We start from the raw sequence: 25,274 nt of genomic DNA, 5'->3' as shown, positions 1-25,274 counted from the left end.
AGTGGGATCGAATTTCTGTTTCCATTTTTAAAGCTGAAGCTGTTGTTGAAGCTGACACCCTGGGATCCTTCAAGAAGCTGCTTGATGAGATTCTGGGATCAATAAGCTACTAACAACCAAACGAGCAAGATGGGCCGAATGGCCTCCTCTCGTTTGTAAACTTTCTTATGTTCTTATGTTCTAAATTAATTGTGTACTCTGTATTCTTTATACATTTATAATAGATTGTAGGATTTTTTACCAATAATGTTCATAAAGAGCGCTGTTTGTACATACTTAATGCTTTTTTTGTTTGCTGTTAATTTGAAATATAAAATAAAAAGCAGCAACTTGATTAAAAAAAAATCATAAGGAGCTCTCCTTGTACATAGTTTATGCAATGTTTTGTTTGCTGCTAATTTGAATTATAAAGATTTGATTAATAAAAATAAAAAAATCCTCATTATATTACAAGTGTTACATCTTGAAAAAAATGTAAAGACCTCTGTTTGTCCATAGATACTCTTACGGGAAAAGAATGGGACAAAAACTCCTCCCATTATGAAACAAAAGACTTATAGTTGCTCTTAAGAGATGGGCTTGTTGTGATTCAAAAACAAGACAGACTGAACTGTGTTACTTTTTAGTCTGTTCCTTTTTTTGCTTATTAGCTCCCCAGATTTGGAAAAAATGCGTTCTCAAGGAACTGATGTTGCTTGTATGCTTAAGTATTTGTGGGTATTTGACAGAGTTAGCAGACCAGTAATTGATTGGATTTGCAGAACAGTCAAGATAAGGATCACTTCTGTACCTCTGCACTTCAACAGTGGCATCAGAAGTAACATTGTGCACTTTCTGTGATTTTTGACTTTGGAGTCAAACATTTCCCAAAGACTCGCTTGCTGTGGCTGGCATTGTTTCTGCTTCTTGTTTAGCAGTTGCAGGGGAGATACTAATTTGTGAAGCACACTCTATTGTCAGATGTCTTACAGCTTCTTGTGCATTTGTGGAATTTCCAAATGCAAGGACTTTGAAACGTGGATCAAGAAGAGTAATAACAGAAAGCATTCTGATTGTTTCCACATTAGCACACCTCCTCTGTATGCTTGCTTGTAGCTCTGCTGTCAAAACTTCTGCTGTAGGGCAGGTAACGTTTCTGTGATAACACACATTGAAGCATTCTGGCCAGTGGAATTATTTTGGATTCTGAAACACTTTTCTCTGAAGTTGCTGTGTGAAATGATTGTAAAACCCAAAGGCACTGATTAATAATGCCCCATTCAGCTGAGGTCAGGGGAACAATGTCTGACTTTAAAGTGACAAGAGCCGCAGCAATGCGTTCTTTGAAACATTTCATAAGTGCTGTTCCCTCGAGTACCTGCCTCCTGCACTCGCTTTTGCTGTTGTTTGTTAAGTTGCACTTGGACTTCTGCTAGCTTTCCTTTGGCGTTTGTACTTGATCTGAAGAATCCAACTATGTTCCTTGCCTGCACTCAGATAAGCTCCAGGTCTGGTGTATTCTGCAAGACATTCTTCACAATCAAGTTTAAAGGTAAATGGCGGATGTTCATTTGCCAAACTGCTGCTACCATGTTTGCTGCATTATCAGTGATAAAGGCAGGAACCTTTTCACGGATGTTCCAAGTGTCCATTACATTCTGTAGTGACTCTGTTATGTGGTTGGGTGTATGCGTTGTTTTAAAGTCAAGTAAAAAAACTAGTGAGTTGGAACTGGTTGGTAATGAGGTGACACATCACTGCAATACATGCGTCAGTGTTGATGGACATCCACATATCCGTCATCAGACAAACATGGTCAGCTCTCTGCACCTCTGCCATTACTCTCTGATTATGCATTACATACTGACAAGTAACCATGCTCTTCAGAGTCTTCCTGCTGGAGAGTGTATATTTGGGATCCATGAGTCTTACAAAGCTTCTGAAGACTTCATTCTTAACAATTAAAAAAGGCTGGCAATCCCTTGTAATATCAACCAGTGCATCATCCAGCTTTCTATTTCTCATGGTCCTCACTGAATACACAAAATAAAAAAACCTTCAATTCAACATCATTTACTTCTACACTAAGAAAATTAAAACCTTAAGTCAGTTCACCCAACACCATACTTTTATAGTTATCAAGTTGCTAATAGTAAACTAACTTTGATACTCCAGCCTTGTCCCTCTGTGGTGGAATGACCTGGTCACAGATATCAGAACTGCACAGTCCCTGACCACCTTCATACGTCTCCTCAAGACACACCTGTTCCATCAGCACCTGCTTTCAACCGCACTGGACTGTATTTACCCCCTCCACTGCTGTGACTCTCCCTGCTTTGCACAATAGAATGGACTTCCTACATCGCAGCCTGTGCTTCAGCACTTGTCTTGGTGAAAAAGCCCCACTGCACTTATACTGTCCTGCACATCAAATCTGCTGCCTCATGCATCCCTCTGTGGCACAACTTGTTTTGCTCTTCATGTGTACCTCTTAACTGCTCATACTTATTTATACTTTGCATTCCTATTTGTTTTTGTTGTTATGTCTTAATTATAACTGTATGCTCCTAATTATAACGTGATTTGATTTATTGTTTTTCTATGCACTGTGACTTTCGATTAATTAGTCACTTATCTGTATTGTATGACCTGCAAGTCTAGAAAATTGAAGAAATGAAGGTGCAACACTAATAGCTGATTATTTATCAAAATCTCAATTATTATAATACTTGGCAAAACAGAGTAAAAACAGCAACCTTTTGGACGAAAGACCTTCATCAGACTTCACACAGATGAAGGTCTTTTTAGTGTGGTGTGTGATATTATTGAAAATGACCCGTTGGTCTCCCTGGATAAGGGTGTCTGCTAAGCAAATAAATAAATAAATAATAATAATAATAATACATACATACATACCGACCAATCCTCAAGTCCGCCTGCAGGAAGGGGCAAAAATTGAAATTTTTTGGACTTGGGGGTGGGTGGTTATGTTTCAGAGGGGGTGGGGGAGGTGGCCTTGGAATGGCCAGTGTGCTACGCACCAGGGGGAGGGAATGTGGCAGAGCAAGTAAACAGAGTCTGGGTGTTTGTGTTTTGGTGGTGATTGCCAAAAACATGTGAGAAACAAGATACGTGGTGTCAATTGGGAACAGCCACATACTATAAAAGAGAGCTTCCAGCTACATCAGAGAGAAATCACCAGGGAGCTGGTTTATGAAGAGAAGTGCTGTTTCAACAAAGAAAGGTATTGTGTAAAGTGTTGTAAAAGTGTTTGTCATTGGTAAACGGCTTAGCAGTCCAGTCTGATAGTTAGGGACTGGTTCAAGTGCAGTTAGGCTCTACGTTTAAGCTAGGCTTTTGTTTTGTTGTGCTTTATTTTGTTTTGTAAAAATATATGCAGCCAAGACCAATTGAATTTTTTTTGTAATTTTTATATGCAGCCAAGACCAATTAAATTTTTTTTGTAATGCTCCAAAGATTTCAATTCTGTATTACTTTAGATAATTTTATATACATTTATCCACATTGTAAAACTACACGAACTGTATCAAATAACTGCATTCAGGTTTTTCATTATTTTCATTATTAATTCAAAGGGTTCAACAGATGATATCATAAATGTGTCTAATCTAAGTAATCTAAGTGGCAATATTGGGATTTCAATTGTTGTCAATTTTAACAGTTCCTAGTATATAATACTGAAACACTTAATGTATTGTATCTAACTTTTCAGTGGAAGTTCTTTTTAATAGTTTAACAATTAATTACACAAAATATGGATTTAAACAATGCCCGTTTATTTATAATCCTGGTCCGGTGACCACAACTAATAATCCCAGGCAATACACAGCAATATGTATTGCACTGTTCTAAATAATGGGTTGGAGTCCCAAATAGTAACACAGTCAATTTACACACACAAATACATAAACAATGACAAGTCCCTAGTGAGTAGTTTCAGTGCAAGTGGTGAAATACAATTGAATAAGTGAACAATGGTGCAGTGTTGTCCAGGTTTGTGCTGGCCTTAAGCAACAGCAATGTGGAGTAGTGGTTAGGGCTCTGGACCAAGTAGAGGACACTGCTGCTGTACCCTTGAGCAAGGTACTTTACCTAGATTGCTCCAGTAAAAACCCAGCTGTATAAATTGGTAATTGCATGTAAAAATAAACCTGTGATATCTTGTAACAATTGTAAGTCGCCCTGGATAAGGGCATCTGCTAAGAAATTATTATTAATAATAATAATAACTCCTGGATAATAATAATAGCTCCTGGATCATGGTTAGCCGTCTAATAATCACAAATCAAGCACAGTATTAGCAACGATAAAACAAACAATCACTCACGATATTATCACACTCCTTTCCGGTTCATCCGTAACCATAACAAAGGAACAGATCTCCTCGCTACGTCCCCTTATGTACCGTCAATCACGCCCCCTTGGTTAACGATTGCAACCGCTCCTCCAATCCGCGGCTGCCATATTGCTTACCTTCCGGGTCGATTGTTTGGTGTACCGTAGCTCCGCCCCCTTTATAGATGGCCGACTGCCACCTAACCCTGGGAATGAATTGTTTGGCCATCCAGTCCCTTTTCACAGCGCCCTCACAGGTCGGGAGTGAGATTTATCACCAAGAATCATTCTGTCTCTGTCACAACCCCCAATAAACCACTGAATCACTTGAAGCCCCAATGAAGCATGAAACACTTGAAGCCCCAGTAAACCACTGATTCGCCTGAAGCCCCAATGAAGCATGAATCACTTGAAGCCCCAGTAAACCACTGATTCACCTGAAGCCCCAATGAATCAATGAATCATCTGAAGCCACAATGAACCATTGAAGCACTTGTTTGCTTCATATAAAGCACTTGTTTGCTTCATATGAAGCACTGAAACATCCAGCTAATTGAATTGTGTGAAACCTCAATGGAACACACAACAATTTGAATGGCCTGAAGCCTTAATTTTCTCTGAAGCCCTTATAATGTTTTCATAAGGCACTGCATCATTTAAAACTGCTACATGCATACATGTAGTGTCCCAATATTGCGGTCAGTTTTTCAAAGTTTTTTAAAATTCTGTTTAAATTTTAAATTCATGAAATACAAATCATTGTTACAACAATGAAGTGGGTTGCTTGTATTTATTCATATTACAAATAATCATGATTATGAAGAAGGTTTTTGAAGTGCAGGGTTTAAATAGTTTATGGCCTTAAAAAACAAACAAACAGACCGTGATTTATGAAATAATTAAAAATATTGCAGGAAAGAATACACAGGTTTATTTCTCATATTTTATTACAGAAACTATGACAATTCACTTTTAATGCAGAAAAACAATAAAAAAGAAGAACAAGAAGATAATATATTGAGAAAATAGAGGGGATCGAACCCGGGTCGCCTTTATTGTAACTTAGGTTCTTGCCGCAGTGTATAAGCCTCACTCATAAGGAACTCATTCAATGTGTCAAGTGCACACTGCAAAATCATGACGTAAGATATCGTTGAGCTGTTCCCTTTCAATTAAAAGATGACCACCAACCAATACTTTTGGGATATGCCTGCCTTAGGTAGGTATTCACTGAGCATTTTATATCAGAGCTGCTGATAAGCCCCTCCGCGGAGCCCACTTCCTCTTTTACCTCTCACCTATGGTAAGGTACGCTTCTGTGACACTAACCCGAGTGTGTTTTTGAAAGAGCTCCTCTGAGTCGACTGTAATTCCCTTGCATTCGTGCTGAGAGCCGACTTGCCGCTCTCGTAGAATCAGCGGCACCATTTTAAGTGTCTTTTTTCCTTCTTCTTCACGGCCTGCTCGCTTGTGTCACAGGCCGTCTTTTCTCGGCTGTCCGTCGTATGAGTGTGACTGCCAGTGCAGTAATGGTGTGTGCGTGTGTTGTCTTTCAATCTACACCTTCAGGGAGAACACAGTTCATCCTCTGGGGCTCGGCTTGCCACCCCTGCCGTTGAGTGACTCTGCCAGCTGTCGTTCACGCAGCTTGGGTAAAATAAACAACAGTCAGTCGTGTGTTCCTCCACCGGGGCTGTGCTCTAGCCTGCCCTGCTGTCGAGTAGACTTCGCCAGCTGCCTCGGCCCACCCACCTCGTGCGTTGGGCCTTCAAAAAAAAAAAAAAGTTGTGTTCTCCCTTCTATTTTTTCTCAACTAACTGAGCCACGGCTTCGGCCTGTGTGTCTCCCCTGGTGCATTAGCTGCCCCCGGTGGTTCAGTACCTCAGTGCACACTCAGCCCTTGGTACTTCTGTGCCTTAGTACGCACGGTGCTCGGTGCACAAGGTACTTCTGCGCCTCGGTACACTTGGTGCACGTGGTGCTCGGTATACTCGGTGCACATGGTGCTCGGTGCACACGATACTCGGTGCACTCGGCACACACGGTGCTTGATATGCGCGGTGCCCTCTGTGCTTCGGTACCTCGGTGCACGCGGTGCTTAGGCACTCCCGTGCTTTGCATTCAGTGTAAGACGGTGTGCATTGCCCAGGGTTATACAGCTAGCTTGTCTTGGTTCCATGCTTGTATGTCCTGCAGGGCGAACATACCCCAGGAGGATGGGCATACATTGTGTGTGCGGTGCTAGGGTGTCCAGCACGCCACTTCAGACATCCGTCAGAGGCCCTAGGAGCCCCGGTCCCCCCCTCCCCCAACTGTCCCAGAGCCCTTGCAGGGTGTTCCAGGCACACAGGCTCAGCTGACACCCTCTCGCAGCCGCTCCCCTTCTCCACAGATGGCAAAGCGGGGAGATCCTGCAGTAGAGGAGATCCTGCAAGTGGCCACGCAACTCCCTCCTTGTGCTCCAGTGCGGGGCAGGTCGAGCCGCTGGCAATTTCCCCAGGCATGCACGATAACCCGAACGGCACTGATTCTCACGGCTACGCTGGGTGACATGAGGCACCACCTGCAGGCCACTGCGGCAGCAGGCAACCGGACCCTTCCACAAGGATCCGCAGGGTGTGGTGCACACATGCAGCAGCGCTCCAGAAGGCTGGTGCAGAGTATGGTCTTCTTGGGTCTCCAGCTGGATTCTCTCACCATGCAAGCCTATCTGTCGGACAACAGAGTAGCGGCTATTCAAAACTGTCCGGCCCTATTTCACCAAGGGTACACAGTGCAACTGGTGTTGTGTCAAAAACTATTGGGTCTGATGACCGCAGCCTCATCAGCTATCCAACTGGGGTTACTGCATATGCACCCCACTCAAGCGTGGCTCAATGCCTTTTCGCTACACCCCAAGCGAGACAGACACCTTCAGCTGATGGTGTCTCGCTCATGCTGGGAAGCCCTATGCTTCAGCTGTTGATCTGGGCACAAAAGCATTTATTTTCCCTCTGGGCTGTTCACTTCCTCGGAGTGGTGAAGTGGGTGGAGGACCTCCTCTCAAGGGAGGGTCCTCATCCGTCAGAATGGGGACTCCACCCTCAGGTGGTGCAGCGCATTTGGGATCGCTTCAGGGAAGTCCAGGTCAATCTCTTTGCCTAAGCAGAGATGACTCATTGCCCCCTGTGGTTCTCCCTCCACCTGTGCGGAGGTCCACTAGGCGTCGACGCCCTAGCCAACGAATGGTCCAAAGCGCTTTTGTACGCTTTCCCGCCGATACCGCTGATCCCTGCATTCCTCGAGAAGGTCAGGAGAGAGAAAGCGACAGTTCTCCTGGTGGCCCCCAAATGGCCCAGGAGAATCTGGTTTTTCAAACCTTTGTCAGCTGCTGCAGGGCCAGCCCTGGGAGATCCCGCTGCGTATGAATCTCCTCAGTCAGGCTCAAGGCACCCTCTGGCAACTAGAACCGGGCAGACTCCAGCTGTGGATCTGGCCCCTGAATGGGTCCGTCTGTCCGCCTTAGGGCTCTCAGATGCAGTCGTTAATACACTGCAGAATGAGGTATTTTCAGAAGTGGTGCATGGCCAGACGTCATGATCCCATCTACTGCCCCGTAGCGATTATTTTACAGTTTCTGCAAGATCTGCTAGAGGTGGGCAGGTCCTCCTCTATGATGAAAGTGTACTGGCAGCTGTCTGCATGCCAAGTCACTATAGACTCAGTATCCCTGGGCGCCCATATTCTGGTGACCTGTTTTCTAAAATGTGCTCAACGACTGCGGGTAACTGAGCTGCAGGCTCTGGTTATGTGGATAGGGCGAGGTGCATTATTGACTAACATCTGTAATGCAGCTAGCTGGGCTACTCCACATACATTCACCAGGTTTTACTGAATCAGTGTGGTAGATCCCTCTCTATGCCTTCATTAGGCACAAGGGTCCTTGAGGTTGCACGCGCGCACCACCAATACTAGTTGGCGGTAGCGAGGTGTCCCTCATATGCTGTCCGCTCACCCTCCCTCGCAACGGCTCTGCTATACTTTCCCAAAAGTATTGGTTGGTGATCAACTTCGACTTACAGTCTTAGACTTATAGTAACCCTGGTTCCCTGAAAGAGAAGACGACCACCAACCAATTGCAGGTTCGATGCAAAAGAGGAAGTGGGATCCGCGGAGCGACTATTTACTCCCTTGGCAGGCGGGACCGAGGACGTCACTCCACGGAGGGGCCTATCGGCAGCTCTGACATAAAATGCTCAGGCAGGCATATCCCATACGTAATGTCATTGGTTGTCGTCTTCTCTTTCAGGGAAACAGGGCTATGGTAAGTAATCTAACGTTCTTTAGTCATCTCTCAAACGAGCAGTACAAAAAATGACACAGTAGGTTTTCCTCAATTTCATGAGTTAGTTTGTACTTTCGCCCCAAAATTAACAGTATTTCTGTAGATGCCCTATCAGACTTAAAGATGTATTTTTTTTTCTTAAAGCATGATGAACTATGTTTTATTGAATGTGATAAACGCTCTTCATTTGGCCACATGGATTAAAAACTTAAAACAAAAACAATATAATACGACTCTGTTTAAGCCTACATTGTGTTTCTTTCCAAATGCAAACAAAATATCGACTTGTTATGGCCATTTTGAAATAAAAAATAGAATAGTGGAATTGTATGTTTAGGTTATTTTATTTAAAGTAAATTATTATAACCACTTTGTTTTTGTAGGATGTGTATGCGCTAACAATGTATTTGTCTCTGCATTTGTATCAGGAATATAGAACATTATTATTATTTATTTCTTAAGACACCCTTATCCAGGGCAACTTACAATTGTTATTAGATATCACATTATTTTTACATACTATTACATTATTTTTTTACACATTATTTTTACATACAATTACCCATTTATACAATTGGGTTTTTACTGAAGCAATCTAGGTAAAGTACCTTGTTCAAGGGTGCAGCAGCAGTGTCCCCCCACCTGGGATTGAACCCACGACCCTCCGGTCAAGAGTCCAGAGCCCTAACCACTACTCCACACTGCTGAACATGATGTGCTGCCATCAGTGCTGTCTCTGAAGAAGGCATTTGCCGCTGTAAAATTAGACACCAACATACTGTCGCAAGAGTGAGTATGTTAATATGACAAGGACAAAATTGCAAGCGTAATGTATATATTTAAAACATTGTAAAAAAAATAATAATAATAATAAAAACTGTTCCTTTCAGCTTGACTGAAACATCACAGTGTGAGCGCTGTTGAAAAGAGTATATATTGGGTTCCTTCCTGAATAAATACTTTAAAAATGTATATTGGTACACGATACATTTATAAATACAAAATAATCCTTGAAAAATAACTAATCAATTATAGCCAATTCACCACAAACAAAGAAGCTGAAAATACTGAAACCTTTGTATCTGCTTTTGTATCACTCAGTCAGTAATATAACACTTAAGTTAAACCTTGAATGACAAGCATTAAGAAATATCATACTATGCAGTAACTGCTGTAGAGAGTTTTGGTTCAATGTGAACTTAAAAAAACAACTGTGCTGTGACAATTAAACAAAATGTCTAAGTCAAACAATGCACAATAGGCTAAAATACCCGTCAAATTTACTATGTAACAGGCACTACTACTATTAATGATGTACTTGGTCATTTTAACCTCCATAGTATTCTCAGCAATCATCCCCATACTTTCCAGACCCTGGGTACTCACCTACAACAGGACCTGGCCATGCTACAATAATAGCCTTGGATTAGAACATAAGAACATTGAATGATCAGCTTCTTGAAGGATCCCAGGGTGTCAGCTTCAACAACATTACTGGGGAGTTGGTTCCAGACCCTCACAATTCTCTGTGTAAAAAAGTGCCTCCTATTTTCTGTTCTGAATGCCCCTTTATCTAATCTCCATTTGTGACCCCTGGTCCTTGTTTCTTTTTTCAGGTCAAAAAAGTCCCCTGGGTCGACATTGTCTATACCTATAAGAACATATATCCCTGTTTCTTGTATTTATTTTGTACTTATTACTTATCTTACAATAATATGCTCTGTGTGATTCTCTGTTGTGTTTCTGTGTAGATTAATTACTGTGATCTATTCCAGAAAAAGATTCAGGCAGAAGCAGTATAAAAGTAACTTTTATTTTATTTTATCCCTGGTATTGTGGTTTCTGCACAAGAAACAAAAGTGTCAAAAGACACACTGTCATAAAGTAATATCATTACTGTGGTTTACTTCTGCCTTTTTTTCATTTTATAAAACTAAACGAAAAAAATAAACTAAAAAGAAAAGAACAAGAAAAAGTAAAACTAAATGACCATTCCCCAATTGGCAGATCACAGTAACTGAATAAACAGCACCCTCTGGTGGTGGTCTAGTATTTCCATGCTCATTAACCGGGTTTACATGTTTAAACTCTTATACAAAATTATTTTTGGTTGCATTTTCAGCATTCAACACAAAATCAAAAGACCTTTACTGAAAACTTGGTGAGTTTCATGTTCTTTAAGTTAATTAGAAGTGAATATTCTCAGTACATAAACTTGGCATTGGCTTTACATCATGCCCATTTTGATGTATTCAGAGATATACAGCAGTGTGCACCTCAAGGTGTGTCATTTATGTATGCAATAAGGCCTGACAGGGTGTCCGTATACGCCTCGGGGGCCTTATTGCATTTTCATCCAGGTCAAACAGTGGATTTGAAGAAAAAAAAGCATGAATCATGTTTTGGGCAAAAAATTATTTTTTTTTATTATTATTAAATACGCCAATAAAGCAGTCCCATTTATAACTTTGAACTACACACCAAGTTAAGCTGAGCAAATTAATTTTATTGGAACATGCAAAAGAAAATACATCTGTATTTTTGATATTGTGGACATTGCCATTAAAAAGATACACCAGGGGGCGGAGTTGAGACGGCACTGAGTTATATTTTTCCTGTCGCTCAGTGCAGACACACTGTTTGAGGAGAACAGACGTGAGGAATAAAAATAAATGCATCTCGGATTTTAGTAATTTTTCAAGGTCTGTGTCAGAGCCGGTTGCATAATGTGCAGAAGTGTCTTTTTCTGCAGCGTTTACAAACCGCTAAAAATACATTATTTTAAGTGACAAAGTCGGGGTGACTGAGTAAGACAGCATTTATTTATTTTTTATTTATTTTTGTTTTGCTATCTTCCAGTTCATTTAACTGTTCTTTATCCAAATCAGCATGTCTACTTACTACTTTTGGTATTTTTTGCAGGTAATCAGTTTCATAGTTACTGTACATCTCTAACTGTAAAAACAAGATGGCTACCGTCCGATACTTTAAATTCTGTAAGGCAGCGCAGTGATTTCGAATATGTGACAAGGCTCCAACTGTCCGTATCCATCCAATATATGGACAGCTGGAACCTCGCTTGACCAGTCACATTGCTTATTTCATGTTCCATTGCCAGCCCTGGATTATAAATCATGTATATACCCACCTGCATGAAAACCTCTGGCTGTGAGAATTTCAATATGCGGTCAGTGACTGATATAGAAACAATATGCACTCTTTTGAATGTTTAACCACGTTGTGCTTTAATAGGCATCTTAAACAACTTCTGAAAAGTCTCATGCATTTTACCATGTGTGGCTATGTGTTCCTTTTCTCGTACTATTTTTAATGAATTGCATATGCGTCCTCCGATCCCCAAGCCAATCGGCTCTACACCCAGGAGCACCACAGCGCCCCCTGGAGGACAAAGGCCAGCCCAACAAGTGTCTGCTGTATTTCAGAATCCCTATTCAGTTGAATTTTGCAGTTGTTCTTCAGTCTGTAGAGGTTGGTTGAGTTCAGAATCTCCTTCAGTCTTTATGTTTCTTACTGGTAGCCGATCTCCCCACTCACTGTTCCGAGCACATCGGTATAGATCCCTGCAAACAAGAACCAATAAAGAAAAACAAGTCAACGAAAGTGCAGCAGAACCTCAGAGTTACAAACACAAATCTGATGATGATGAGATTTCAGTGGCAAGTTACATTTGTGCCTTTTACCATGTATAATACCGTTTTAAAGACTTTAGAAACAATCACAACAATGAGTACTGAATTACTGTGCTGTATCTTTGTATTATTCTCCAGATTGAGGGTGTAGATAGCAGGTGTACACATTTATTACAGATATTTCAAACTCATGAACAACCTCCATTCCCGAGGCTCTACTGTTTGGAGCGACAGTGACATCTCGTGGCCAGAGTGGGAAGTTCACAAAAAAAATGCCACACACACACACATTGATTAAGCAGCCCGGGTTTCATTTTGCACCTTGTATGTTTGCTGGTAGTCACGACTGCGTGCTGCAGTGTTCCGTCGGCGCTGCACAGGTGACAGTGCACATGTCTGACTCGTCGCAATACCGGTTGCACAATCCTGGGCCACTGATTCGTTTCATCTCCAGACCCCCTTTGTAGGATCACGAAAGAGAACTTCTCAAAAGACCTGTCTGCGTTCTGAAGAACAAATCAAGTCTTTTAATTCATCTCAATACAAAGGGTTTAGTGTAAAATCAAGCCTGTCAGTAACAGCCATCCCACATTGCCACGGTTGTACATTCAATATCAGACCAATTAGTGTGATGAAAAAGCGGACCATGATGTATATCAACAGTACAGAATATAGTATAGTATAGCATAGAATAAGAATTAGCCACGAAAAAGTTTATCACAACTTGATAAGCAATTCAGATACATGCCAACATATAGGTGTGACATACAGACGGATGTACAGACAGACACCCCCCATAAAACCCCAGAATCTCAATATGTTCTGCTACATAATATTCAAGTTTCATGACAATTGGATAAGCGATTCTCCAGATATATGGAGAAGTGTGGCATCTATATCCCACAGCAGTATATGACCTTTGTAAAACAGTGACATCCAGTCCAACCCGCTTCTCAATTCATTGTAACTCAGTTGGATCAATATTCTGATTTGGGATTTTTGTTTGAAGGATTTTGTGAAGAGTCTACACATTTTGCTTTTGAATAATGTGTCAATGCATCGTTTATTACCTGTCCGATACTGGGTCAGGGAATTGAAGTCTTTAAAATCATAAATGGTATAAATAAAGTTAACCCAAGATACTACTTCAAATTTAGCAGAGAGAGAAGAACAAGAAGCCATAAATGGAAGCCGAGTGAGTTTAGAACAGAAGGTAGGAAGGGGAGAATGGTGTGCTAACAAGGGCTGAGCCTTGATGGGTTGAATGCCCTTCTCTTGCTCTCAGACCGTTCCTGCGTTCCTCATGTCTCCTGGCTCTGACTCGTCCTGTACTCACCCAGCGGAGCTGCAAAGGCCGGTAGGCTTGTGGGAAGTTACAGGGCAGCTGAATCTTCTCTGACAGCTTAGGGCAAGGAGCATCATGGGGGCACTTCAACAGAGGAAACACAAAGAGCGTTGAGAGATTAAACAAGTTCCTCGTACCCAAGGCCAGATTCTCACTGTGGAATCGTTCCTTCAAATCGAACGAAAGCTCCACGCTTCCAAATGAAGCTGCTAAACAGATGTAAAGTAAAATATATAATTTGGCTTAAACAACCTTTCTGTTCCACACATCATATGTGCTGTGGTGCTTTCACTCAGGTGAATATATGCTATCCTCATATGAACTCCTGTGTTGTATCCTCAGTTTCTTCCTAGGTAACCCCTTCCTGTGCTACAACTAGAGGCAGTCCAGATCTGCAGATAACGTAATTAGTCATGGAATTTTCAGGCTCCTGCGGAATTCTCAGCCACAGATTCTCCATATTCTGCAGCTACATCGTCATCATAATGATCATAAACAGACAGACTGCTAAAGTGACCTGAAATATAGAACTTAGCTGTCCGGTTCTAGTTCAGTTAAATGAACAGATGTTTTGTCTCCTTCAAAAAGTTAATTAAAGACTGGGATTAAGGCTGGGAAAAGGTGGCCCAATAAAGAAGTCTTACTAGTTCTAATAAGAGGCAAGAAATACGATTTTAAAGATGGTGAGGACTCCTAAAGGGGGAGCGATAATGTTGCTATTGCTAATACAAGGTAAGGGCATTGATTTTAAAGACATTTAGCACTCTTTTAAAGTGATAATGTTGCTGGTACTCACCGGTGCAAAAACTGAACCTCTTCTGGGATCAATGGTCACCTTGTCTTCCCCCTGTGATTGGTCAGCAAAAAGCAATTATCAACTAACTCCTTATAACTCTATAAAATCAACTACAGCAGTGACCCAACATGGTGTCTGTATAAAACTGTAATCTATGTTTTGGGGTAAAATGAAGACCAGTTACATGCTGGCATTGCCCGCTGTGTGCTAGGCAGAGCCTGGCTGTACTATGCTGTATACAGGGCAATGCTGGCGGGACCACACTGTATAACACTAATATAAAACCCTGTACAGAACTGCAGCAGCTACCCAGCACAGTGGGGTCTGTGTAGTTGTAATCTAGTGCGCTGGCATTGCCTGTTGTGTGCTGGGCAGAGCCTCGCTGTACTGTGCTGTACACAGGGCAACCACACTATATAACACTTGATAGAACTACTGCAACAAAATGTGTAAAATTCATATTCCTATCATTCCTAGAAATTACTATTAAGATGATTTCTTACCTTCAGAATAATATCCCGGGCTTCCATTAAGATGCTATGGCCCTCCTTTGTACCATTCTCAATCAGCACCTAAACAGATAAAGTAATTCCAATACAAGTAATTGTAGTTAACAACATCATTTCATAAATCTTACCTGGTTTGCACTTCAACTGTGCAGTTTTGAAAGAAATACATGTTATAGTATTTTTATTAAAAGCACATCTGGTACTGCACTTGGTTATCTCTGTTTGCAAGCCATGCTTTCAGATAGTGTTGCACTTCCTTGGTCACCTAGAGGGTTCAACATCTTTTTCCTGTCATAAACCAGCCAGCTGCTTCCTCTATTGACCGACACACTTTGAGAAGCCACTGTTGGAAGTGTAACATACCCTGAACTAATTACATGGAGACTGTCATTAACCTAAAGTAGTAACAAATGATTTAAAATTAAAAGACAAGTTTGCTATAATGTGTGTTTCTTTCAAAACTGCCCATTGAGCGCTGTGTAGCGGAACTGCAGGACAGGGAAGGTTCCTGGAATTATTCTGAGAGCTGCAATCACTTTAATAGAGCTGGATTTTACTCATTAAAAGCACTGACCAGGAAGTTGCTGGTTTTCCTCCACAGAGTTTGAATGGAGCTGAGCCTCTCACTGGCACTGGGGAGCTCAGACAAGGAGAAGGCAGAGACGACCAGATCAAACTGCACCTGGAAACAGAGACACAACGCATCACAATGCTACAGGGATATCACATGCTGGGGAGCTGCTGCAGTTCTGTACAGGGTTTTATATGAGTGTTATATAGTGTGGTCCCACCAGCATTTCCCTGTGTACAGCACAGCACAGCACAGCGAGGCTCTGCCCGGCACACAGCAGGCAATGCCAGCGCACTAGATTACAACTTTATATAGCCACCATGTTGAGTAGCTGCTGTAGTTCTATACAGGGTTTTATATTAGTGTTATATCGTGTGGACACCATGTTGGGTAGCTACTGTAGTTGGTTCTATAGTGTTATACAGTGCTGTGGATGTGAATATTACCTTTGGTGATACTGGGAGAAACTGTCTGAAATAAACTCCTCCAATATGTGGGTCTTGGGTCTCACTGCCTCCTGAAGAAAACAGAAAGTTTGGTCCACAGTTAGGTTGGCTGGCCCCTTTACTTCTACTGTTTACACTGTGACACACACACTGACACGCACGTGCAAACATTTCTACTGTTTACACTGTGACACACACACTGACACGCACGTGCAAACATTTCTGTTTACACTGTAACACACACACACTGACACGCACGTGCAAACATTTCTGTTTACACTGTGACACACACACTGACACACACGTGCAAACATTTCTACTGTTTACACTGTGACACACACGTACTGACACGCACGTGCAAACATTTCTACTGTTTACACTGTGACACACACGTACTGACACGCACGTGCAAACATTTCTGTTTACACTGTGACACACACACACTGACACGCACGTGCAAACATTTCTGTTTACACTGTGACACACACGTACTGACACACACGTGCAAACATTTCTACTGTTTACACTGTGACAAAACTACATCAAAAAACTGGGCTCACTTTCAATTATACATAAGCATGTATTAGGCCATTTTATTAGGACCTGTACCTAATATCGGGTCAGGTCACTGTTTGCACAGCTTGACATGGCACAGACTCCACAAGGTGTTGGAAGGGGTCTTGAGGGATCCATTCACTCATTAATATTTAGGCAGGCAGAGGATGGGGGTGACGAATCGTTCAAACAGTTGGATTGAGATCCGGGCGATGGCCGTGGAAGAAGTCTCTGTCATGCTCCTCAAACCAGTTCTGCTGGACGGGTGCATTATCGTACTGAAAGTCAGGGGTCAGCATTTAGAGTCCCATTTTAGAGTATCTGACTGGAGTTCTTTATTGAAACCTCATGAAAGCTGTTAATTGTGCACTGGATTGCAGGGGCTTTGCTACTCAATGCCATCATTTTCAGTTTATTCTTTGCTTTGACTTTCCAAGCTGAGGAAAATCCAATGAAACGGGTGTCAATCATGCCTGACGCTTTCCTATTGCTGACTTTGGATATCTCCACCCCAATCAATCATAGCTGGTCAGAAACGACTGAAAGTGGTGAAACCTGTTGTAACAAGGTGTTCCAATGAGATGAGTGCATATCTTACCTCTCAGTAGCAGGTCTGCTAGCTTGTTCATTGATGCTGAGCTGTCCACACACACATACTCTCGTAAACTCTGACCCCACATTGTATGAGCTGCCCTGAGGAAAATCAGAAGAAAATAATTCATATACACACCATGCTGGGTAGCTGCTGTAGCTCTATACTGAGTTTTATATTAGTGTTATATAGTGTGGTCCTGCCAGCACTGCCCTGTGTACAGTACAGTACAGTACAGTACAGCGAGGCTCTGCCCAGCACACAACTGGCAATGCCACCGTGCAACTGTTCTTCATTTTACCCCAAAACATGTTTCTGCCAGAACGACACCACATTGAGTTTTGTACCAATCACGAGTAGCGTTCCTGACAATGGATTTGGGGGGAGCGCTGCACTTAGGAGATGCTGGATCACTAAAATCATTTTTATAAGACGATTAGCTATTCAGGGAAGATATGAAGGTCTGAGTGAGATAAAAGGAGCAATAAATGACCTCTTACCAAGATACTGTCCCAGTGCCTGATCCAAAATCCAGTAAGGTTTGAGGTGCAAAATCTGGAACACGCTTCTTAATCTGAAAGAGAAGAAATACAATGATAACTATTGAAGATCTACCAACACTGAAGTCAACTGAAAACATGTGACCATTGTGAGGTGACCTTTGCAGTGTTTATTTCTAGATGGCGCTCACATAAAAAAAAAAAAAAACACAGGATAAATGACCTTCGAATTAGCAAAATTGCACAAGCAGGCCTACATTCAATATGTAGGAGAATATGAATGTGACCATGTACACCAACTGGACTGTAAATAACTTGTGAATGGAACATTTGATTTATGTCTGTTTTGTGACATAACAGGCAAACTGCTTCTGCAAGGTACAGAGAAATGTAAAAATACATTTGTGGTTTACAAATCTGAAGAAATGTAATTGACCAAGGAAGTGCAACACTATCTTAAAAAACAACTGAGATTTATTTAACCTAGAGCAGGACCAGATGCTTTTAAATGAAACTGCTTTCAAACTGCACATTTGAGGCCCATCTCATGAATGGATGTGCCTGGCATGGGCCACTGTGACAGAAATACAATGATTCTTGGATGTAAATCTCCCTCCCGACCTGTGAGGGCGCTAAGCAGTGAGGACAGAGCTCTTTGGACTGGCTGGTCTGACAGTTCTTTCCCAGGGTCGGGACGTCAGCCAGTATGGATGAAGGCGAGACTCCGTAACAAGAACGTATTGACCCGGAAGGGAAACGACGTTGCACTCGTTTACCAAGGGGTCATGTGTGACAGCATAAAAGGGGACAGAGAATTGCAATCTATTCCTTCGTTTGGTTTCAATCTTTAAAAAGTAAGGACCTATGAGAGACCCAGTGATAAAAGTATCGTGAGTGTTTTGTTTTGTTTGTCTATAATTGTTTGTTTGTAATTATTAGACGGCTATCACGTTTCGGAGCTTTCGCCAAGGGCCAGCACAAAACCCAGAACAGCACTTCACTTTTGTCACGAATAAACTTGTATCACCCACCACGAGCACTACAGCATGCACCCAGGACTGGTGACCTTGTTTTGTACATTGTGGGAAAGATACGTGTGTTTATTGTTTGGGACTGTAGCCCGTTTATTTACTTCCAGTGCATTACACATTGCTGTGTATTGCCAGGATTATCAGTAAAACCTGTTTCCAACTGGATTACAATTCTCTGTTTGTTCATTGCACACTGCATCACTCCTGCACTGTACACAATCAGCCACTTTGCCACAGTCATTTATAGAATTATTCTGTGCGCTACAAACCCTTTAAGATTTACTGCTCACCTCATGCAATGCTCTTGACACAGCTGCATAGCCTCCATCCAGTCTGGCAGCCAGGTAGATCAAGCTCAGCTCCTCGTCATATCTAGAGAGAACACAAGAGCCTCCCACAATCAGTGAACCAGGGGACTATTGTGAAACTGCTTTACCATCCCCATTAGACCCTGCGAGTATGAGCCCCCATGCGGAGGGGACACAGTGCAACGGTCGTACGCACGCATGTCACACTGCACACATTTCACATGTATCTGGAGAACCACTTATCCCATTGTCATGAAACTTGGGATTAACATTATTTAGCTCAAGTTATTATGAATATCAGGTTCTGGAAATATAGGGGAGTGTCAAGTCTGTCTGTGCATCTTGTCACATTTTAACACATATCTGAAAATTGCTTATTAAACTGTGATGAAATGTGGTATTAGCATGATTGAGTAAATACCTATACAAATTTAACTAGACAGGTGTACAGAGAGACACCTCCACATATACCCAGAAAGTAATATTCTCAATAATTTATGCTAAATATTGTTAATACCAAGTTTCATGACTGGATAAGTGGTGCTCCAGATTTATGGAAAAATGTGAAGTGTGACATACATATTACGTTTTAAAAGTAACAAAGACATAATAAAGTATACTGTATTTGATAAAGAAGTCTGGAGGGATGTATATATCTTTAGTCATGATAACGTTTCTTATTGGGATACCATACCAAACCACACCAGGTTTCATTACAAGAGTGTACTTAATATGCAAGCATCGCAGGACGCTTTACAAAAATGAACAAAGGACGATATGCTTTGAGTTAAGATTTAAAAATACTGACAGACTCCAGATACAATCTGGAAGGGAGTTTCAAAGTGAAGGAGCTTGAGAACTAAAAGCACTCGCAGCGTAGGTTTTCAATCGAGTTCTTGGAATAACCAAGAGGCCGTCATTGCAGACCTCAAAGTATGAGTCGGTTTACATGGAGTAAGTAACTCATACAGACAGGCAGGGCCAGAACCATGAGCAGCCTGGTAAGGGAGGAGCAGCGTTTTGAAATCAATGTGCGGCTGTACGGAAAGCCAATGTAGTGACCTTAAAACTGGAGAAATATGGCAAATAGACTTATACTCATTTCCATGAGCATGGACTGACCGCCAGTGCTCATGGAAATGTATAATGCAATTCCACTCCTCCTCAACCCCCCGTGATAGTCGACCCGAGTTGAGTGATAAGACTCGAGTTTGACAGATGTTGGCGGTTCTTTCTCAGCAAGCCTTTCGGCTAAGGTTGCATTAATTTGTTTACAAAACAGAAAGGATGGACACTATTGCTTTGCTTCAGATAACCCTAACAATTATTTCGAGAATATTAAAGCACGGAGAAACCTGCTCACCCCAGATGTGGATTAAATGTTTACACCCACTCGTCACTTGATTGGTCAGTGTTGTGACATATTTCCAGCCATCCCGCTTTGGCTCGCTTTGGGAAAGGGTCTGAAAAAAATCAGGGGCACCTCGGATTGGCAGCCAATGTGGGTCGGCATGGAAACAAGGTATCAGTGTGTGTACATGTTCTTGCTGTTGCATTTTGGATCTAGCCAGTGTGCTGGTTTCTCACCTCAATGGTTTCCAATGGTATGTGGTCTTTCTCAGTTCTGATAGAACCTGCTTTCGAACCTTCTCCTCCAGTCTGGACTGTTCTAATGGGCCCTCTGCAAGTGAACCAGACACAATGTTAAACAAACAGAAACACCAAGCTTTCAAAGAGTCTCAGAGGGGAAATTAAACTCACAGTTCGTAGAAAATATTTCAGAATTTTGGGGTATATGTATGCTGCACCTCTGTCTGTCTGTCAGTCAGTCAGGCTTTTTTCATAATATGTTACATTTTACCTGGAGAACTGCTTATCCAATTCTGATGAAACTTGCAAAGGACCTCCTTTAGCTCAAGTTATTTAGTGAGTAAATCTAGGGCTGTAGAGAGGCTGTCAGTCTGTATGCCAGTTACATTTTTCAATATATCGAGAGGAACGGCAGTTCCTCTTCGAGAGGAACAGTAGTTCCTTGCGCCAAGTTACAGCGAAGCATGAGAACTGCCAGTGACTCTCTATACAGTACAGATAGTTTACGTGTTTTCAGGGTATTGGCACAGCAAAATTAAATCAGTCAAAAGCACCATTTCACAGTTAATTTGTAGTTCCCAAGAATCTTAGGTGAAATGTAGAAAAAAAGTAAATACCTGTCATACAGTAAAATAAATAAGTTGCCAAAGGAAGGTAAAAATGTCCATCTCCTCCTCCTCCTCCTTTTTCTCAGATTTAAGCAGACCCCAGGCACTTTTATCCAGCATATGTATATTACACGACATCCGAGTTTAATGACAATTAATTTATGTCAACATGGAAATATACTGGGGAACGCACATATTTTGACGTCTTTATCATGTATATTAAACAATTTATTGATATTTTAAAATGGACTAGTCGCACGCATCACAGGCAAAAAATAAATAAATAAACATTTTGAAGACCCCAGGCACTTTTATCCACTCATATGTATATTACAGGACATCCGATTTTAATGACAATTAACTTGTTCTGTCAACATGGAAATATACTAGGGAACACACTTATGACGTCTATATATTTATATTAAATTATTTATTTCTGTTTTAAAATGGAACATTTGCCTGCAAAAAAAAGGTAAATTAGAAGAAACAATTGGGGCAGCCTTGCCCAGCACAAAGCAAATAGTCACAACTGTAAAACCGATGGGGGCCAAGGTTGCCTCAATTGTTTCTACTAACTTGGCTTGTGTTTTTCATGCATTTGATCTGCTTTTATTGTGTCTGAAAAACACAAGCCAACTTAGTAGAAAAAAAAGGAAGTTTGCAAAAATTTGATTTCTTGAAAGAGAAACATGGTTGTTTTCTGAAGGCATGTCAGCCAGCCAATAGGAGAAGCAGCTGGTTGGTTGATGTCAGAAAAGAAGGTGAATGTCACTCTCCAGGTGACCTAGGAAGTGCAACACTATCTGAAAGCATGGCTTGCAAACAGATTTCTTTAAGTGTAGTACCGGATGTTTTAAATGAAGATAAGTGTTTGCTATAACAAGTGTTTCATTAGGGACCTATATATGAATGGAAGTGCACAGCAGGTATAGTTTCTGGAAGATTTTGTGTCTGTGCTGCACCTGCTCTCTGCTGCTCCCTCTCTCGAACCCTCTTCTCCAGCTCCACGGCTCGCTCCTGTATCGCCCGGTCCCCCGTCGCCCGCTTCCTGCTCCACAGGAAGTTACACAAGCTCTGAGCGCGCTCTGCAAGCTGACTGCCTGGCGCTTCTTTGAAACAAAAATAGGAAGAAAGACCCTGAGAAAGACTTCTAGTGGAAACGTATCATTGAATTGAAGACTGATGTAACTGATGTAACTATCACTATTACCTGCTGTATTATTGAATTGTGGTTTGTCAAACTTGTACTTTACTTGAACAAAAGTTATTGTATTTCTTGCTCTTATTGTATTACTTGTATTGTAACACTTGAAATGTTTTTGCTTACGATTGTAAGTCGCCCTGGATAAGGGCGTCTGCTAAGAAATAAATAATAATAATAATAATAAAGACACTGAGAAAGACAAGTGAAACTTTGTTGATAAACAGCAGTCTTTTAAAGATTTCAAAATTCCTTTTACAACCATGCAGATTTAAGTAGGGCTGGCAATAACCAATGCTGGTGTTTTTGCTTACGGTTTATGAGTATTTGTGCAGCTTGTTCTAAGTGCTGAGGAAGTTGCACAGTCTTCAGAGATGTAATACCAGGGTGTCTCCTGTGAGGGGTGCTGTTGAGGAACTCGGAAGAATTATCAACTTGAGATTCATGGGCAACAATGTAATTCTGGAGAAAAGGAGAGAGAAAAAAATACATGAGCTGGTCAAACAAATAGGGACACCTGCCATAACACTGTCAATGCACTGTAAAACAAGCCTATCCGTAACATCCATCCCCCATTTGAGGATTAAAGCTATCAGTGTAATGAAAAATGACCATAATGTATAGACAGTACAGACGAAACATAACCACGCAACGAGCAGGCAAAATAATTGTCACATGTACGAATTAGAAAATAAACATTTTGAGCAATTGCAACAGGAAAAACTAAGCAACAAAAAAATATGTATATGTTTTGCTTGACAGAAATACTACAACTTTAAAGCAACACAAAATGCAGCTAATCTAATGTCATTTAAATTCTACAGCAATTTAGTACACGCTTATGAGCGGATCACTGAAAATCGAACCAATCGCGAGTGTCTATATTAGCATAAACCCCGCCCTTCAATTCCAAGCTCTTTAAAACGCATTTGTTATCCCGTTTACGAATGTTTTTTAGCAATAACTGCTGTTCAAATACATTATTCACTCACATGAATATCATATTACAAACTGAAACAATGTATTAAAAAATAAAAATATGATTCCTTGCAAATCACCACACGTGCAAAATAGTGGTTTCATCGAAGGTATATAGCACAGAGAACCATACTACATATATCAGTGGGAGGAAGCTCACTGTAGAGGTCACATGCTGAGTGTCTTATCACTCCACCAATCACCTCGGGGAAGGTCTGAGAAATGAGCCAATTGCTGCCCTCGCAGGGCATCACCTGATACGGGTGAGTGAGTTCCCAGTAATGTTGGGTCCGGGTGAAACTCATGAGCAGGAGAAGCAGCGTGCGGAACAGGAATCGTTTCGCCCTGTGGATGCGGGTTCACTAGGATTGGAATTACTCACGGCTGGCGTTATGAGTTCAATGTGTGAGTTGAGATAACCGAGTCTTACAACCCAATTCAGACTACTCTCCTCCCACTGCCTTTTTTTTAAAAAAAAATATAAATTGTTTTTAAATTTGTATACACTGAAACTTGATTAATATCAATGTTGTATACACTGTATATTGAAATGTCCCAGACTATGGTATGGGAGTCATAGCTCCTAATAATTCGTTTCTTATCGCACCCCGGCTAATATAGCTTATATTTACAATAGTAATATCACGTTGTTAAATACAAAAACAAAATTAAAATGTTTATATGTAGGTCGCGGTACAGTATTTAACAGTTCCGACATTTTACAGTAGTATGCAAAAGTATCAGAACACCCCATTGCTTCTGTAGTTTTGATTTCTTGTGCATATGATGAAATCAAAACCACTGAAAATCTTGAAAATGTGTCAAAATAGGCAAATTAGTGATTGTCTCATTTAATTGATGACTTTAATAGGCCACACATGCAATTAATTTTAAATAGTACGAGAAAAGGAACACAGAGCCACAAATGGTAAAAAGCAGACACTTTTTAGAAGTGGTTTAAGACGCCTAATTAAAGCACCAAGTGGTCTAACACTTTTCACACAGACGTGCCCATTGTTCGTATATCACCGACTTATTTTACTGACGGAAATTCTCACACCCAGTTTTTCATGCAGCTATAAAGCATATAATGATACATCTTGTGGTGTTCTAATAAATTAACAAAACTACTGTAAGTAGCACAATAGTAACGTGTATATACAACTTTCTACGTTTATTTTAGCTAATGTGTTACTTGTACAGTTTAAATTATTATACCGTATGTATACTAAAAATACATTTAATTAATGGCCGGTGTTGAAAGCAATGCAATATACAATACCTAAACACTTCAGTGTTTTAAATGCTTCTTTTGCCAGGTTATTGCTGGTGAACCCCTGACAAAGTCAAACTTAGTTAAACTCAATGACAAACGTTTAGACTTATAGGCTCTTTCAGTCATGTCTTCTTAAAAAAAACAAAAATACCAAATGCGGTAAGCTGTCATCAAAACGACCAGTGGTTTACGTTCATGATAAAAAAAAAAAAAGACCTTTAAAAATTCATTTATTTCGGCTATAGCCGTAACAATAACATTAATAAAGATCACAGTTTTAACCATTGCTGTTTTATGTAGACACTTTTAAAATGTATTTATTTTTTAAAGATACACACAGGCGTCGGGACTTGGGTTGTATATTTTGTAGTATTGCCTTTTCCAGCTCCTCTCCATGCAACGCTACAGAATTGTTGATTGTTCTTAAAAGACTCACCCGCCTAGCACATACTCGAAGTGTAATTAGCCCCCTCCCTCGACACAAATTGCAGATCAGAAAAACCTTGCTTTGCAGGGCAGCCATGCTCTCGTTTTTCAGGTACAACTCTGCACTACTCTTTCCTCTCCCGGAAACAGGTCCGGCTGTATAAACAGTCCCTGCAGTGATATTTTTCTTCAGCAATCTTTATTAACAATGTTCTTCTTTATTTTATTTATTT

General features: G+C 41.1%; 1 protein-coding gene across 2 annotated transcripts; it reads right to left on the bottom strand.

Moving 5' to 3' along the window:
- Window positions 1-11,878: 11,878 nt before the first annotated feature.
- mettl17 (methyltransferase like 17) lies at window positions 11,879-25,207 on the bottom strand. 2 transcript variants are annotated; one of them, XM_059016806.1, is made up of 14 exons: window positions 25,067-25,207; window positions 22,676-22,823; window positions 22,123-22,269; window positions 20,550-20,643; window positions 18,945-19,026; window positions 17,624-17,697; window positions 17,130-17,224; window positions 15,977-16,047; window positions 15,534-15,641; window positions 14,954-15,022; window positions 14,451-14,501; window positions 13,646-13,738; window positions 12,631-12,815; window positions 11,879-12,240 (listed from the first exon to the last, which is right to left on the bottom strand). In XM_059016806.1, the coding sequence occupies exons 1-14, from the start codon at window positions 25,136-25,138 to the stop codon at window positions 12,108-12,110; spliced, it is 1,422 nt and encodes a 473-aa protein (XP_058872789.1). In that variant the 5' UTR covers window positions 25,139-25,207; the 3' UTR covers window positions 11,879-12,107. The 2 variants fall into 2 exon arrangements, with proteins under 2 accessions (XP_058872789.1, XP_033853011.3); XM_033997120.3 differs by having other exon boundaries at window positions 25,052-25,203.
- Between the last annotated feature and the right edge of the window lie 67 nt (window positions 25,208-25,274).

The sequence above is a fragment of the Acipenser ruthenus genome, chromosome 54 (assembly GCF_902713425.1).
Source record: "Acipenser ruthenus chromosome 54, fAciRut3.2 maternal haplotype, whole genome shotgun sequence".
In the NCBI taxonomy this organism is placed as follows: Eukaryota; Metazoa; Chordata; class Actinopteri; order Acipenseriformes; family Acipenseridae; genus Acipenser; species Acipenser ruthenus.
Note: the sequence above shows the minus strand (reverse complement) of the source record. Positions and strands in the feature narration are given on the sequence as shown.

What these genes read in the sequence shown, in the direction of transcription:
- mettl17 (XM_033997120.3), bottom strand. Translation starts at nt 25,138, where the DNA reads ATGGCTGCCCTGCAAAGCAAGGTTTTTCTGATCTGCAATTTGTGTCGA. An exon ending in TGCACAAATACTCATAAACC is followed by an intron (nt 22,270 to 22,675) that starts GTAAGCAAAAAC and finishes TTTGTTTCAAAG; the next exon opens with AAGCGCCAGGCAGTCAGCTT. An exon ending in GAGGTTCAGTTTTTGCACCG is followed by an intron (nt 13,739 to 14,450) that starts GTGAGTACCAGC and finishes CCTCTGTTGAAG; the next exon opens with TGCCCCCATGATGCTCCTTG.